General features: G+C 41.2%; 1 protein-coding gene across 3 annotated transcripts in view; it reads right to left on the bottom strand.

Annotated features, from left to right (window-relative positions):
- Window positions 1–18,233, bottom strand: part of oxct1.S (3-oxoacid CoA-transferase 1 S homeolog) — an 86,779-nt gene that overhangs the window by 45,214 nt on the left and 23,332 nt on the right. For all 3 annotated transcript variants that reach the window (XM_018244503.2, XM_018244504.2, XM_041580582.1), the window contains 3 exons: window positions 12,679–12,828; window positions 10,556–10,662; window positions 6,712–6,772 (listed from right to left, as the gene is read on the bottom strand). In XM_018244503.2, coding sequence (XP_018099992.1) covers window positions 6,712–6,772; window positions 10,556–10,662; window positions 12,679–12,828 — 318 coding nt within the window. The remainder of the gene's footprint in view (window positions 1–6,711; window positions 6,773–10,555; window positions 10,663–12,678; window positions 12,829–18,233) is intronic.

Raw genomic sequence — 18,233 nt, 5'->3', positions numbered from 1 at the left:
ATAGGTCACATGACATACCTATACTGTTTAAATATTAGAGAAAAAAAAAAGAAAATAATTTCTTAAAATGTGACATATTTAATTAAAATGCAGTCTATGGCATATGGCCATCCTGTAATCTGGAGCTCTCTGGATAATGGGTTTTATGGATAACGGATCCTATACCTGTATTGCATATTTAATAACACTTGTTTTGCCTCCTTAAATAGTTAAGTGACTTAGTCAGGGGAAATGAAAATGCTTGAATTTTTCAGAGCCAATACTAATAAAAATGTTCTTTTTAATGGTTTTGAGTGCCTTGCTTGCCAATACTTAAATGTACTGTTTATCTGTAATCCTGTAGGGCCAAGGGGCCGCAAGCTCAATATGACCCTGCACAATAGTCTTGAGTGTTAAAATTTAAGATGAATTTAGGGTTGCCACCTTTTCTGGAAAAAAAATACCGGCCTTCCTATATATTTATCTTTTTTCCCTATTTATAACATTGGGATCAGACATCATTTTTACCGGCCAGGCCGCTAAAACACCGGCCAGGTGGCAACCCTACTAGTATTACAGATTCCTCAATACAAGTTGCAGGATCAGAGAAAACAACCCCCTTAACCTATTCTACTATTTTACTCCTCTATTCGTGCCTAATAATTGGGAAATAATTAATTGCAAGATATCACAAATTGATCCACCACCAAGGTGTACAAAGTGCAAGTGCTTATTGAGAATTTTAAATAAGTAAAGTGCAATGCAAGGACATCAATTAATTCCTTCGGAGTGATTAATCAGAAATACCATTTAAAAAGCAATAACTTAAACTGCATTACTGGTTCATGATTTAAATAATTAGATAATGATGCAAAACTAAAGTTCTGTGCAATACATATTAAATTAATTAGATTCCCAAATTAATTCCAATAATTGATTTTAGAAAAAAAAAAAAATCTTGATTTTGCTCCAATTAAAAGAAGTGAAGATGAAATGAAGAATGGTGGAGTTGTCCGAAAAACGACTGCCTGATGATTTCTAAACCTGGAACACCACAAAGCTGGAGAAGGCGGGGTAACCGTGACTGCGGTCTCGAGTTTTAAACTAGCCCTAAGCTGAGATAAGCTACATAGTTACATAGTTAAATTGGGTTGAATAAAGACAAAGTCCATCAAGTTCAACCCCTCCAAATGAAAACCCAGCATCCATACACACACCCCTCCCTACTTTTAATTAAATTCTATATACCCATATCTATACTAACTATAGAGTTTAGTATCACAATAGCCTTTGATATTATGTCTGTCCAATAAATCATCCAAGTCCCTCTTATAGTCATTAACTGAATCAGCATCACAACATCACCCGGCAGTGCATTCCACAACCTCACTGTCCTGACTGTGAAGAACCCCCTACGTTGCTTCAAATGAAAGTTCTTTTCTTCTAGTCTAAAGGGGAGGCCTCTGGTACGGTGATCCTCTTTATGGGTAAAAAGGTCCCCTGCCATTTGTCTATAATGTCCTCTAATGTACTTGTAAAGTCTAATCATGTCCCCTCGCAAGCGCCTTTTTTCCAGAGAAAACAACCCCAACCTTGACAGTCTACCCTCATAATTTAAGTTTTCCATCCCTCTAACCAGTTTAGTTGCACTTAGTCTCTGCACTCTCTCCAGCTCATTTATATCCCTCTTAAGGACTGGAGTCCAAAACTGCACTGCATACTCCAGATGAGGCCTTACCAGGGACCTATAAAGACGCATAATTATGTTTTCATCCCTTGAGTTAATGCCCTTTTTTATGCAAGACAGAACTTTATTTGCTTTAGTAGCCACAGATTTACGATAGCCTAAAAAACACAAATCAACGGCCCCTTGGAACAAATAGATAAGGTTGCACTGAGAAGAAGAATGAAGTAGAACGGAGCAAGTGGCATCTAAACGCCACCCTCACACATCTATCACAGGACCAAAATAATATGTTAAAAAACCAATAAGGAATAATGCTGTTTTAAAACCAAATAAAGCACCACAAATTATAATTTTACTGGCGACCTTGGTCAGACCTCTGCTTTGACTTATTGGTTTAAATTAATTGTAGGTAACCAGGGTGTCAATTGTTAACTACTATAAATTGCAAGATCTAACATGGGGAGGCCCATTCATCAAAGGTCGAATTTTCGAATTCATGTGAAATTTTTTTACACTAATAAATTTGAATGTCTAAAAGTCAAACGAATATTACCGACCCGAAAATTCGAATCTAATCAGACTAATCGAAGCTTCGAAAACAACTTGAATGTCAGGAAGGCTATTAACATCTTCAAATGGGTCACTGGACCTCTTCCATTGACTTCTACATGAACTCAGCAGCTTTTAGGTGTTAAATAGTTAAAAGATTATTCCCAACTCGAATTTGACCAATAATCCAACTCAAAAATTCGAATTTCCAATAGAACCTTAATAAATCTCCCTCTTAGTTTGTCAGAATCCTTCTTTGGTTTTACTTTCCCTTTCCATCCTAATTTTAAATGCAAGGATCTTTGCTAAAATTACTCATAAAGTCATCTCCGCTCCTTGCAGTGTCTTACCGTGTGTGTGCCAGCACACTTGTTGCATAGCCCTCTGGTTGAACTATGCCACAAAATCAACTGGCACTTAAACTGGCGGTTAGAACTACCTGCCACCTCCTGATAGCAACTAATTGTGACGACATACATTTCTGCCTGGGATTATAATACAAATGAATTTAGGAAAAAAACTGCATTATTGGGTTCATTACACAAAGATAATGGAACACACAGATGTAGATTTCAGCCCAGTTTCTAGGCAACCATGAGTTTAATGCCATGTTATTTATATAAATGTATTTTATGAGCTGGAACATTCTCCGTTTGTGTTTCACTTCTCCCAGGCTTCACATCAGAGGCAGTAATAAGCGAAGCATTATGTGGGTCTTAATGCAAGCTAATTAGGTGCACCTTAATTGAATTTGAGCATGACGAGAAATTCTAGGTCTGGAGTTGGAGATTATCTTTGACAACATATTACTTTTTACAGAAGGATCTGTGGAATTAGCTGGTGGTACAGAAGGGTCTTTAAGTGAGAACTAAAGCTTAACTAAAGAAATAGCTAGAAATGTTGTACATTATATTTTGGGCTCCTGCAGCAGCCCAAGGCAACCACTGCCCTTTAGCAGTAAAGATCTGTGTCTCCAAAGATGCCCCAGTAGCTCCCCATCTTCTTTTCTGCTGATTCACTGCACATGCTCTGTGCTGCTGTCACTTACTGAGCTTAGGGACCCACTCACAATATACAGTACACATAGAAAAGAAATGTCAATGTAATTAATACAGATAATTACTACATGGCAGCAAAGAAACCAGTGCAACTAGCACCAGAATTTAATAATTAGCCCTGTAGCATCAGCTTATATTACAGGCCAAACCAAATGTCTGCTTGATAGTTTGCAACGACCCCTAAGCTTAGCTTCTCAACAGCTGCTCAGAGCCCACTGAGCATGTGAGTGTCACAGACACTTTCCAAGATGGTGACCCCCTGTGACAAGTTTGAAGTCCTGGATCATTGCTGCTATTGACAAGCTGAAACTTTAGACTGGTGAAATAAGTTCAGTATATAAAATATAGCATTTTTAGCCCTATTCATTAGTTTAGTTCTCCTTTAAACCTCAGGCTAGTCAGCTGAAAGTCATTATTTGCACATCAACATGTCATGATATCTGCTGCTCTAGTGTTCTAGAGTGGCATTACCGCATGAAAGTAAGACCCATTATAATAGCCCAGTTTGGTTCAGTAAGATGTAGCCCTTAAAGTGGCATATTAAAGATAGGCAAGACACTACATATGAACAGGCTATAACACCTTGGTGGGACATTTAGTGAAGACCTGCTTTATGTACCATGTTGCTGGCTTATTTCATTGCTAATAGTTTAATTGATCTGACACACTGGACCTGTGCTCCTGCATTTCTACAACTACTACATTACCACGGCTCCTTTAATCTACATTAATTGCATTAAATTGCTCTCATCGTCCAAGTGAAACCTTGCTCTTAACATTGTAACCTTGTTATCCAGAAGCACGTTACGTCATAAAAACTGCTTCAGAAGTGCTTGGCTGTCCATAGAAGAGGGAAAGGATGCCCTTTTAACTACAGTACAGTGAGACAGGGCAGGGTATTAAAGACAACCCCGTGTCTAAAGCGAGTTTAGAATGAGCTGGGCCTGCAGGTTGAAGATGTTTTTTTCCCCTGTTGGGCGTTTAGGAAATAAAGCTCTTTTCCAAGAGCTAGAGAACCAGTTTGTGATTCCACGAACATAGGCCTCTTTCTTCTATTCAACTAAGGAAACATTGTCCTAGGAAGCCATGGTAACAGTGCGAATGCACATCAACTACTCTCTACCCAAATCTACTAGAGTTCAGAATGAGCTGGGCCAACAGGTTGAAGATTCTTTCTCTATATCACTGTTGGATGTTTAGGAAATAAAACTAATTTTCCAAAAGAGAGAGAAAAGGCAGTTTGTGGTTCCTCAGACATAGTCCTCTTTCTTCTTTTCAACCAGGGTAAGCATTGCCCTAGGAAGCTACAGTACCAGTGTGAATGCACATCGCATGCAGGGTGCAAAATTGGGCTGCATTAGTCCTGTGTTGTCCTCTCCTCCTTCCCCACCTTGCACTTAATTCTAAGGACACGTAGCCTTCATCAGGGTCCTGCACATACTGCCTGTTGACATCTGAAAAAAGGACAAGCCTGGGACTAGGACGCTGGGAATAAGGTAAGATGAAGGAGCGGCACTGTTAGCTATTTCCTCGAGCCAGTGCAGTTTTCTCTTAAACTGAGAATTAACAAACGAAAAAGAAAAGAAGTGATTGGCTCCACAGGAGGGTGACTAAGAAATTGGCACCCACCAGTATATCCACCTTTCCTTGGCCTTTAATGTATACTGAAAAGCTGCTTAGAATTACATTTCCTTTCATTAGAAAAAAACTGTTTTTGGGCGGATATACCCTTTAGGAAGATAAATCATGGTGACCTTTTTCACTGCCATCTACATACAGTACACAGTAGGAAGAGAAGCTCTGCTCTTTCAAGGGAGGAGACAAATAACTGGCATTCCGGATCTAAGGAGAACAAGTATTTCTAACAAGACAGATCAACCAATGTTATAAAGGGTACTATAGCTGAATACTAATGAGAATGTGTTCCCTATACCAAAATGAAACAAAGACTAAATGCATAATAAAATTCCACATTCTATTTTTCAGTGATCCTCACCTTTCCCTTTAAATGGGGAATTCTCATTTCTCATAAGGATTCATGAATACATACACAGCCCCACATTAGCTGTATACCTCCACCACTCCAATTGACTGCTAGACCAATATCTAGCCAAGGACTGGTCATATATCTATCAGGTAGGTCTGAAAATCCATTCAGTGAGGAAAACATTGAGATGCCGCTGTGGTCCTCTAACATACCTCCCAACTGTCCCGTTTATCGTGGGACAGTCCAATATTGACAGCTCAACCCACACTCCCTGATTGTTACTAAAATGTCCTGACTGTCTCTTTGTATCTTTTTTTGGCTCTTCAGTGCAGGAGATCAAAGTTTCTAAAACGTAATTGACTTTTGGCAGAGAGCCCAGAATAAGTGGAAGGTGCACTTAGATACTTTTGTAAATTTAAGATAAGCAAAGAAACAATTGTAACAAGATAAGCAGATCTCTATGGGAAACTGTGACTTGCAGCTTAAAGGGTAATTCACCTTTATTAGCAAAAATGTAATAAACCACAGAAACGTGTTCAAACTTTCATAACCTGAAAACTTTGTAAAATGAACATGGTAATTAGGGGCCACAAACATGGGGGGTGGTCAATAATATTTGCCGTGCTCTGTGAGCCAAATCTTTTTGTTTCCAAAATGTTGAGAGGTATGCTCTAGCCAATGTGCCTGCACATGACTCCGTTATGGTAACGAGCTACTTGTCACAGCTACAAAACAGACAATATGGAAAAATTGTCTCTGCAAAGACAAACTACACTTTTTTTTAGCAGAGACAGTTCTCAGTATTGTCTATGGCAGTGTATTTTCTGGCTTTTGTAGCAGAAACACAGTAGGACTGTGTGCCATAGACCTTAGTAGTGGTGCTCAAACACCATGGGGCCCATTTACTCGAGTGAAGGAATAGAAGTAAAAATACTTCGAATTTCGAATGGTTGAATATGGCTACTCAGACCATCGAATAGGCTACTTCAACCTTCGACTACGAATCGAACGATTCGAACTAAAAATCGTTCGACTATTCGATAGTCGAAGTACTGTCTCTTTAAAAAATACTTCGACCCCCTACTTCGGCAAATAAAACCTACCGAGGCCAATGTTAGCCTATGGGGAAGGTCCCCATAGGCTACCTAACAATTTTCTGATCGAAGGAAAATCCTTCGATCGATGGATTAAAATCCTTCGAATCGCTCGATTCGAAGGATTTAATCGTTCGATCGTAGGAATTGCGGTAAATCCTTCAACTTCGATATTCGAAGGATTTACATTCGGCAGTCGAATATCGAAGGTTAATTAACCCTCGATATTCGACCCAATGTAAATCTGCCCCTATGTGTCCAAAATAATGTAAAAAAAAAAAAAAAAAGGCAAATATGGAAAAAAAAAAAAAAATGTATAAAACAATGGATAGTAGGACATAATAATGACTGACATACCTCAACCACAGTTACTTTCGCTGCTTTGCACATTGGCTGGTTGAAGTTTCTTGCTGTTTTTCTGTTTAAAAAAATGGATAGAAATTATAACCCATATTAAAAAAAAAACAAAAAAAACATATATAAGTTATATTATTAAAAAATAACCCATGTTATTAGGGATGCACCGAATCCAGGATTTGGCCAGGATTCAGCCTTTTTCAGCAGGATTCGGCCGAATCCTTGTACCTGGCTGAACCAAATCAGAATTTGCATATGTAAATTAGGGGCATGTAGGAAAATCATGTGACTTTTCATCACAAAAGAAGGATTTTTTCCACTTTTTCCTTTTCTGCCCCTAATTTGTATATGCAAATTAGAATTCAGATTTGGTTCGGTATGCGGCCAAATCTTTCACCAAAGATTCAGGGATTTGGCTGCATCCCAAATAGTAGATTCGGTGCATCCCTACATAATATATAGATAAAGCAGATAGTCCAGAAGCATCGGACGCACGCACATAACCACACCCACTGAAATGAATGATTGTTGTAGCAGATCAGTAAGGCCTCCTCACAATTTGCCATTTGCCATTTATCCCCTAATATGTCTGGGGTGGCAGAAAAGGATGGGAGGTTTGACTACCAACCCTATTCACTCTGTTTGCCAAAGTACCCGCAGGAACAGAAGCGATAATTTGACAGGAACGATAATTTGACAGTTAATTCAACATGCTTCTACAAAGGTAGTTTCAGCCCAGGGTAAAATTCCATTGTTTACTAGTGGTCTGCCTCAACCCTCTCTACTCCCATCGCTTCCTGAAGCGTTAAAATAACCTTAAACAGATTCTGTCATGATTTTTATGGTGTCGTCTTTATTTCTAAATTACACTGTAAATAATTCACTCTACAATATACGTCATTCCTGAACCAGCAAGTATATTTTTTTAGTGGTTATATTGGTGTGTAGGTGCATCTCAGGTCATTTTGCCTGGTCATGTGCTTTCAGAGAGAGCCAGCACTTTAGGATGGAACTGCTTTCTGACAGGCTGTGGTTTCTCCTACTCAATGTAACTGAATGTGTCTCAGTGGGACCTGATTTCACTATTGAGTGCTGTTCTTAGATCTACCAGGCAGCCGTTATCTGGTTACCTTCCCACTGCTCTGTTGTTAAGCTGCTGGGGGGGGGGGTGTGTGATATCACTCCAACTTGCAGTACAGCAGTAAAAAGTGACTGAAGTTTATCAAAGCACAAGTCACATGACTGGGGGCAGCTGGGAAACTGACAAAATGTCTAGCCCCATGTCAGATTTCAAAATTAAATATAATAAAATCTGTTTGCTCTTTTAAGAAATGGATTTCAGTGCAGAATTCTGCTGGAGCAGCACAATTAACTGATGTGTTTTGGGGAAAAAAAAATTCCCATTACAGTGTCCCTTTAAAACAGGACAGCAAGGGGCGTAGCTAATTGGAAGTCAGTTGGTATACAATAAGCACATACACAGTGTTTTCTGATGATTTGCTCATTGCCTGCACAGAGACTGACTCAGAAAGGGACTAAAAAAAAAATAAAATAAAAAAAAAAAAAACACACAATAGAAAGCAGTTTCAGCTAATATTATATTTCTATTGTCATTTTTTTCCATGACAATTTCCAGGAATATCTGCCATTATTTGAGCTCAAATTCTTCAAGGTTTATGATCTATTTAAATAAAGGTGAAATCTTCCTTTCATAAAAAACATTGATCTGATGCCTATGAGAGCAATATATCAATACCCTGGGGGTCTTCCCTGTGGCCTCCAGACATCTAAACCAGCTTAAATTATTTTATTTTTTTTTAAAATAACTTCGCTGCTATAGAAATCAATGTATGTCTCTGCAGCATGTTTAACTCTTGAGCACTTTTTTCTAGAGGAATCTGTCGGAAAACGGAGCCATCCTGGGTTGCCCTGGTAACTACTTGATGTCGGAGCCGACTGAACTTTCACGAGACAGTTGGGAGGGTGGCACCGAATTCGCCGGCTCAGCGGCACGGAGTTGATATGAACGAAAGAAGAGGATTAATGAAAGTTGTTTTGATCTGTGAGGCAGGAAGATGGAGTATATGTTACTCTACTAAATTAGATTCTTTCTACTGATAATAGCTTCAAATATACGTGGGCTTTATCTCTCTTTATAGACAGCAGGCAGTGGTGGGCACAGAACACTCCTTTTGCATTCAAAAGAGCATGTGCTAGTTGCTATAATTTCTTAAAATCATCCTCGTGACTCTGCGAATGAATCTGTCTGCTGCAGTATGACAGCTTCCTCGCATGTATAATAGACAATATGCAGAAGAAATGTTTGTGTTCCTAAGAAGTTCTTCTCTCATGCTACAAAGTTTAGTGGAAGTGGCTTACAGAAGGCTACAAATACATTCCCACCATCAGGGCTGCCATCAGTAATCATGGGGCACCAGTGTCGGACTGGCCCACCGGGATACCAGGAAATGTCCCGGTGGGCCCAGGTGTCAGTGGGTCCCTCATGCTGCTAAACTTTTGGCCTATTTCATGGCCATTCCCTATTTCTATGAGAACAAAGAGGCTAAATAGATGGAATAATAGATTATAGTATGTAAAGAATAGAGACTAGGAGAATAGAGGTTGAATTAGAAGAGGAAGAAAAATAGTACTAAGAGTGGGCCCCTGGTGTAAGATTAATTGGTGGGCCCCTGGTCAAAGGTTTTTGGGTGGGCCCGTGGTGTCCCAGTCCGACACTGTGGGGCACCACACTAATGAAATAGTAGACCCTTCCCGCTGAGGGCACTAGGTATACCTGCGTGCTGGGCCCTGCCAACAAGTAAAATGAGACTCCACGGGGACACCCCAAATACACCCAAACCCTACCTACTCCCCACAGGTCCCACCCCTTCATGACCCAAAAATGTGTTCAAACTTTTATAACCTGACAAATTATGTAAAATGAACATGGTAATTAGGGTGTGTGCCCACTAAATTGGGCGTGGCCGAAAACAATTTGCCCCGCTACGCGCACCAAATCTTTTTGTCCCTCTTTCTGTTTCCTAAATGTTGGGAGGTATGTTAATGCTACATTTTATTGATTATGTTTCTTTATAGGCCCTCCCCTATACATCCTCCATCCTGACTTCTAAACCACCTTCTGTTTGGGTAAAGCTGACCATAGACTTGCAGATTTTAAACTTTACACGATGAACGATCAGTCGTTTTAGACAGCCGCTTTACTTTGAAACATTCAGATAAATAAGTAGAAAAAATAAATCAGACAATGTTCTGGCCATTAATTGTCAAGAGAGCGATCGTACAAAAGTTATGTCTGACACATAGTAGTGACAGTCACCCACTGATATCATCAGATAGACAATACATGTTATTGGTAGCCGACAGAACTCTTTAAACCTGTCCGAACAACTAAATGATTGATCACCGTGGCACAAAAAAATGTTGGGATGCTCCACATACAATGCAAAAACCGTACAAAACGAAGGTGCATCTTTGCATCCATGGCCATCTTATGCGGGACTCTAGCATCCCACTAGCCACTGAGATTCCAAACTACAAGTGAAAAAGTAAAAGGAAATGTAAACCTTTAAGAAAAATTAGACTTTGTGCACTTCTGCTACGAAATGTATTATATTATTTGCAGCATATCATTTTCATAAAGGGCCCCTATCTTCAGAAAATGTCTAGAGATCCATTACTACAAGCCCCTCCATTCTGCTTCTTCCCTCTTCCTTTACCAATTCTTCCGATTTTATCTCCATCAATTTAAGCCCATGGAAATATGGATAAGGAAAACAAGACAAAATACAAAAAATACAAAAACAAAAAAGTAAAGATGCCAAACCTGAACACAATATTTCCGGCACGATCTGCCTTCCAGGTCTTCACTAGAGCAAAATCTCCCGTGATTGATGTTTCCATGACAAAATGGCGGCCACTGAATTCTTTCACCTATAAAAAAAAAAAAGAAGAAGAAGCTAACATAAGGCATGTCTCCATGATTTGTCCCCCTGCATTGATACAGTTAGGGTTGCCACCTTTTCCTAAAATGTTTATAGTCTGGTTGGGGGGGTCAGGAACAAAAAGGGGCAGGCCGTGATAAAAGGGGGTGTGGTTGCATCACAGCTAAGAGCACAAGGAGAACAAAAGTTAAGTTTGCAGCGGATTGGGGGAAGGCCAAGGGGTTTTGTTAAGGGTATTACAAATTTACCGGCAGCTTGCCAGTAAATTTGTAATACCGGCACGGCCTTGGAAGGTGTTTTACCGGCTAGGCAGGTAAAATACCGGACGGGTGGCAACCCTAGATACAGTATGTGTAGCCACCCTCCTCGGTTTCAAGTTTTCGTATTACAAACAATAATATTCATTCAGTAGGGTACACGTCACTACAATTTATGGGATTTTGTCTTTTATCTGTTCTCAGCCATAACTGGTCCCTCTACTACTGGCCCAAGAACAGCAGGACCCAAATGTTGGAGCGGTTCTATTCAGGTACACCAGAGAAGTGGACATTTGAGCCTACTTTTATTCAATTAGATACAGATAGTGTCAATTGAAATCTGTTTGTATATAGACTATCAACAGATATATGGGTGATCTGATTAGAATTCTCCTGGGCACACTGGGATAGTCTCTGGTACGCTGGTAGAACTATTACCAGCAATCTGACAGCCTAATCCTCCATAGTGTGCTTTTCTAAGATTACCAAACACAGATTTGTATGGCCATACACATACAGATAGAATTGTATGTATCAAAGAATCTGCACTATATGGGGGGCCCGCCAATCCCAACTGATATCCATGTACTATGGATGTGTGTTGGTTAAGGGACTGGGCAGGTTTGAAGACATCATCTGCTGGTGCACCATGTTGCCAGAGTTAAATTGGGGTGTCCAGGGCACACCATACCAGTTGTGGAGCTCCCCCCCTCCTCATTCACTGTACCACCAAACTATTCCCAAGGAGCTGCCTGGGGGCAATGGGACCTACCATGTTATCTCCTGGTGTCCTGCTGGCCCAGTCTGACACTGAAGTGGTCCCTTAATACAGGCATGGGACAGGTTATCCAGAATGCTCAGGACCTGTGGTTTTCTGGATAAGGGATCTTTCCATAATTTGGATCTTCATACCTTAAGTCTTCTAGAAAATCATTTAAACATTAAATAAACCCAATAGGCTGGTTTTGCTTCCAATCAGGATTAATTATACAGTATCTTAATTTGGATATGGCCATCCCTTAATTCAGAGCTTTCTGGATAATGGGTTTCCAGATAACAGATCCCATACCTGTATAGGTTTCCATTAAAGGATTAGGAAATGTTAATTTTAAGTAAGCCTTATCAGAAAGGTCCACCTAAATATACCAGTAAACCCTCAATTTAATGCTGCTCTGAGTCCTCTGTCAAAAAGAAACACAGCATTTCTTTCCTTCTATTGAGTACTCATGGGCTTCTGTATCAGACTTCCTGTTTTCATCTTAAACCTGCTTCCCCCGGGCGTGAGCATGCTCCGTTTGTTCCTCTTCTCCCCCCTTTCTCTGCTGTAATCTGAGCCGAGAGCTATAAGTGAGCAGGGAGAGACTCCGGCAGGAAGGGATGTCACACCAAGCTAATACTGCAGCTGCTATCCTAAACAAACAGAGAGCTTCTAGAGCTTTTTACTCAGGTATGGTAAAACATTCTACAGAATAAATATAGCATTCTAACTGGCACTATTGCAGCTAATCTATTGGTAATAAAATGCCTCCGTAGCTTTCCTTCTTCTTTAAACAATTTCTGGGTAGTTTATTTTAATTAGAGGAATTGGTGATTCATTTAAGGCAAACACACTTTATATAAATGGTGCCCTGCACACTGATTTGCTACAAGTGTCCCCAATGTAACACGTACACTATTATTGTGCCAATATAGATAAGTTGTAAACATGAATCAGAATGGAAGGTACAGACGAGGCACAGGTTACTCACCTCTTTTGGGAAGCTGGCTATAGCAACTGTGCCATCTTTATTATATTTAATTGGAGCTCCGCCTTCTTGGATTAACGTTCCGTAGCCGGTGGGTGTAAAAAACGCGGGAATGCCAGCACCTCCTGCTCGTACCCGCTCTGCCAGAGTGCCCTGCGGCCACATAAACACGTTAGTGCTGAAATGGTTAGCTTAAAGGGATTCTGCCATGATTTTTATGATGTTGTTTTTATTTCTAAATTACACTGTTTACACTGCAAATAATTCACTCTACAATATAAAATTTAATTCCTGAACCAGCAAGTGTATTTTTTTGTTGTAATATTGGTGTGTAGGTGCATCTCAGGGTATTTTGTCTGGTCATGTGCTTTCAGAAAGAGCCAGCACTTTAGGATGGAACTGCTTTCTGACAGGCTGTTTTTACTCCTACTCAATATAACTGAATGTGCCGCAGTGGGACCTGGATTTTGTTATTGAATGATGTTGTTCTAGAATCTAGATCTACCAGGCAGCTGTTATTTTGTGTTAGGGAGCTGCTATCTGGTTACCTTCCCATTGTTCTGTTGTTAGGCTGCTGGGGGAAAAGGGAGGAGGGTGATATCACTGCAACTTGCAGTAAAGAGTCACTGAAGTTTATCAGAGCACAAGTCACATGACTGGGGCAGCTGGGAAACTGACAATATGTCTAGCCCCATGTCAGATTTCAAAATTTAATGAAAAAAATCTGTTTGCTCTTTTGAGAAATGGATTTCAGTGCAGAAGTCTGCTGGAGTAGCACTATTAACTGATGTGTTTTTAAAAAACCTTTTATCCCATGACAGTATTCCTTTAATATGTGAGAAAGGTCTGCAGGTGCACACGCATACATAACATTTATGGTGTAAACAACATATTGTCTAATGTATTTGGCCTTGGTTAAATGGTAAACAGTGTTCCTGGCTGGCAGCGGCTCATTTGGTTAATTGCTGAAACGCTTTCCTCGCAGAAAGTCCTTGGCTTCAAGGTCAGAGGAGCCATATGCTGCAATGTGTGGGAACAAAAAGCCTTCTGCTGTAGGAACGTTTTAATGTTTCTATGGTGAATGGGATCAAAATAGGCAGAAAAGTGTAGAGCAGGCTCCATACAACAGCACCCTGCCAAACTCTGACAATGTTTTTACTGAAAATATCTTAAAAATCATATTCTGCATTTTTATTATTTAGACTGATAATGCATTAATATATGTGCTCTCACCTTATCTTATTTTCCATTCTATTTCAAATCCCCAGTCTCTTTCCAAACTAACTGCATTTAGGCCAACACGGTATTCTGACCAGCGCTGTCTGGGGTCTGCTGCTACTATAGGCACCATCTCTCCCTACTATACCTGCTATTCGACAGCCCCTTCCCAGAGACTATTATCCACTGTTACTATAGGCACCATCTCTCTCTACTATACCTGCTATCCCACAGTCACACTCCCTTCCCAGAGACTATTATCCTACTGTTACTATAGGCACCATCTCTCCCTACTATACCTGCTATCCCACAGTCACACTCCCTTCCCAGAGACTATTATCCCACTGTTACTATAGGCACCATCTCTCCCTACTATACCTGCTATCCCACAGTCACACTCCCTTCCCAGAGACTATTATCCACTGTTACTATAGGCACCATCTCTCCCTACTATACCTGCTATCCCACAGTCACACTCCCTTCCCAGAGACTATTATCCACTGTTACTATAGACACCATCTCTCCCTACTATACCTGCTATCCCACAGTCACACTCCCTTCCCAGAGACTATTATCCTACTGTTACTATAGGCACCATCTCTCCCTACTATACCTGCTATCCCACAGTCACACTCCCTTCCCAGAGACTATTATCCCACTGTTACTATAGGCACCATCTCTCCCTACTATACCTGCTATCCCACAGTCACACTCCCTTCCCAGAGACTATTATCCCACTGTTACTATAGGCACCATCTCTCCCTACTATACCTGCCATTCCACAGCCACTGTCCCTTCCAGGAGACTATCATGCCCACAGCCACAGCCAAAGTCCCTTCCCAGTCTATAACCCTACTAAAATAGAGGGGATATTTTGAATTATGAAACAGGACTATTTTTCTTTCCTTCCCTTCCTTTTTTATCATGCCCCTTGATAAACATAAAATTCTTTCTGGATGGTAAATGAAAGATGTGGCTGTGTCCTGCCACCTAGGGGCCATACAGCAGAATTACTGAGAAGTTTAAAGTTTATTAACTGTAGCTGAAGTATCAGTATTCAGCTTTGGGATTTAGGGGTATTCACTCTATATTACCCTTTAATTACTAGTTTCTATGAAGGAAGACATTAAAGTTTTATTAAATGGGATTCTGAGAACTCACTTCAAACAGGATGGGCTCACACCCCATGCAGATTACAATATTTGCACCATGTTAGGGTTTGGCAAAAGGCATACAAACAACTGCAATAAAACAAACCTAATACAGAATCACAAAGGATTTGTTTTCTAAATAAAACACAAGCACCGATTTAAAGGGGAAATAAATCCTCATGTGAACATTAGAGTACCCGTTGAGATTTCTGCTCTATGTAAAGAGGCCCACTACAAATAAAGCCCTTGCTGAATGTTACCAATTGTTGGTGTTTTTGTGTTTAAATGATATACACCATTAGTCTGTAGGGATGTAGCGAACGTCGGAAAAAAAGTTCGCGAACATATTCGCGAACTTGCGCAAAAATGCGAGCGGTTCGCGAACGGTTCGCGAACCCCATAGACTTCAATGGGAAGGCGAACTTTAACATCTAGAAAAGACATTTCTGGCCAGAAAAATGATTTTAAAGTTGTTTAAAGGGTGCAACGACCTGGACAGTGGCATGCCAGAGGGGGATCAAGGGCAAAAATGTATCTGAAAAATCTGCCTGTGTGTGCTTGGAAGAGATAGTGTAGGGGGAGAGCTGTTAGTGATTTCAGGGACAGATGATAGTAAGCTTGCTGGCTAGTAATCTGCTTGATACTGCTCTGTATTGGAGGGACAGAAGTCTGCAGGGATTTGAGGGACATTTTAGCTTAGGTAGCTTTGCTGGCTAGTAATCTACTGTTCTCTTTAAACAACTGCCATACGTTGACCTTGTAGGCATTGTTTGCCCAGTTTTTTTGGACGCAGCCACTGAAGCACAGTTGCCAGAAAAAATATGCCATATAAATGCTGAAAATAGTAATTTTTCGCCATACGTTGACCTTGTAGACATTGTTTGCCCAGTTTTTTTGGACGCAGCCACTGAAGCACAGTTGCCAGAAAAATTATGCCATATAAATGCTGAAAATATAAATTTTTTTGGTTGCAGCCACTGAAGCACAGAGGCCAGAAAAATTATGCCATATAAATGCAGAAAATATGCATTTTTTTGGTCGCAGCCACTGAAGCACAGTTGCCAGAAAAAATATGCCATATAAATGCTGAAAATAGTCATTTTTTGCCATATACGTTGAGTCAACGTATGGCAAAAAATTACTATTTTCAGCATTTATATGGCATATTTTTTCTGGCCTCTGTGCTTCAGTGGCTGCGGCCAAAAAAACTGGGCAAACAATGCCTACAAGGTCAACGTCGTTGACCTTGTAGGCATTGTTTGCCCAGTTTTTTTGGCCGCAGCCACTGAAGCACAGAGGCCAGAAAAAATATGCCATATAAATGCTGAAAATAGTAATTTTTTTGGTCGCAGCCACTGAAGCACAGTTGCCAGAAAAATTATGCCATATAAATGCTGAAAATATAAATTTTTTTGGTTGCAGCCACTGAAGCACAGAGGCCAGAAAAATTATGCCATATAAATGCTGAAAATATAAATTTTTTGGTTGCAGCCACTGAAGCACAGAGGCCAGAAAAATTATGCCATATAAATGCAGAAAATATGCATTTTTTTGGTCGCAGCCACTGAAGCACAGTTGCCAGAAAAATTATGCCATATAAATGCAGAAAATATGCATTTTTTTGGACGCAGCCACTGAAGCACAGTTGCCAGAAAAAATATGCCATATAAATGCTGAAAATAGTCATTTTTTGCCATACGTTGACCTTGTAGACATTGTTTGCCCAGTTTTTTTGGTTGCAGCCACTGAAGCACAGAGGCCAGAAAAAATTAAACCAGTAGGGTTTGCACCCTAGTTTGTAACGGTGGCGGAGGGAGGAGGAGGACGCTAAAGGACAGCTGTGTGTGGAGTCATGAGGCTTGAAGAGAAGGACAGCTGCATAGAAGTCAGAACAAGTCTTCCGGCGTGCAGTAACCCTCCGAGATCCACCCCTCATTCATTTTAATAAAGGTCAGGTAATCGACACTTTTGTGACCTAGGCGAGTTCTCTTCTCAGTTACAATCCCTCCTGCTGCACTGAAGGTCCTTTCTGAGAGCACACTTGAGGCTGGGCAAGACAAGAGGTTCATGGCAAATTGTGACAGCTCTGGCCACAGATCAAGCCTGCGCACCCAGTAGTCCAGGGGTTCATCGCTCCTCAGAGTGTCGATATCTGCAGTTAATGCCAGGTAGTCCGCTACCTGCCGGTCGAGGCGTTCTTTGAGGGTGGATCCAGAAGGGTTGTGGCGCTGCCTTGGACAGAAAAACATTTGCATGTCTGACGTTACAGACTGGCCAAAGGGCTTTGTCCTTGCAGGTGTGCTCGTGGCAGGATTACTGGCACCTCTGCCCCTGGAATGTTGATGAGTTCCTGAAGTGACATCACCCTTAAAAGCATTGTACAACATGTTTTGCAGGCTGGTTTGTAAATGCCGCATCTTTTCGGACTTGTGGTATGTTGGTAACATTTCTGACACTTTATGCTTGTACCGAGGGTCTAGTAGCGTTGCGACCCAGTACAGGTCCTTCTCCTTAAGCCTCTTGATACGGGGGTCCTTCAACAGGCATGACAGCATGAAAGACCCCATTCTCACAAGGTTGGATGCAGAGCTATCCATCTCCGCTTCCTCATTATCAAGGACTGCATCATCCACGGTCTCCTCCCCCCAGCCACGTACAAGACCAGGGGTCCCCAAAAGGTCACCACTAGCCCCCTGGGAAGCCTGCTCCTGTTGGTCCTCCTCCTCCTCCTCCACAAAGCCACCTTCCTCCTCTGACTCCACTTCTGGCACCTCTCCCTGCGTTGCAGCAGGTGCCTGGGTTCGTTCTGGTGATTCCGACCAGAAATCGTGCGCTTCCAGCTCCTCGTCACGCTGGTCTACAGCCTCATCTGTCACTCGTCGCACGGCACGCTCCAGGAAGAAAGCGAAGGGTATTAGGTCGCTGATGGTGCCTTCGGTGCGACTGACCATATTTGTCACCTCTTCAAAAGGTCGCATGAGCCTGCAGGCATCGCGCATAAGCACCCAGTAACGGGGGAAAAAAATCCCCAGCTGTGCAGATCCAGTCCTACCACCCAGTTCAAAAAGGTACTCGTTGACGGCCCTTTGTTGTTGCAGCAGACGTTCCAACATAAGGAGCGTTGAATTCCAGCGAGTCTGGCTGTCAGAAATCAAACGCCTGACTGGCATGTTGTAGCGCTGCTGAATG

Source organism: Xenopus laevis, chromosome 1S (genome assembly GCF_017654675.1).
Source record: "Xenopus laevis strain J_2021 chromosome 1S, Xenopus_laevis_v10.1, whole genome shotgun sequence".
NCBI lineage: Eukaryota > Metazoa > Chordata > Amphibia > Anura > Pipidae > Xenopus > Xenopus laevis.
Note: the sequence above shows the minus strand (reverse complement) of the source record. Positions and strands in the feature narration are given on the sequence as shown.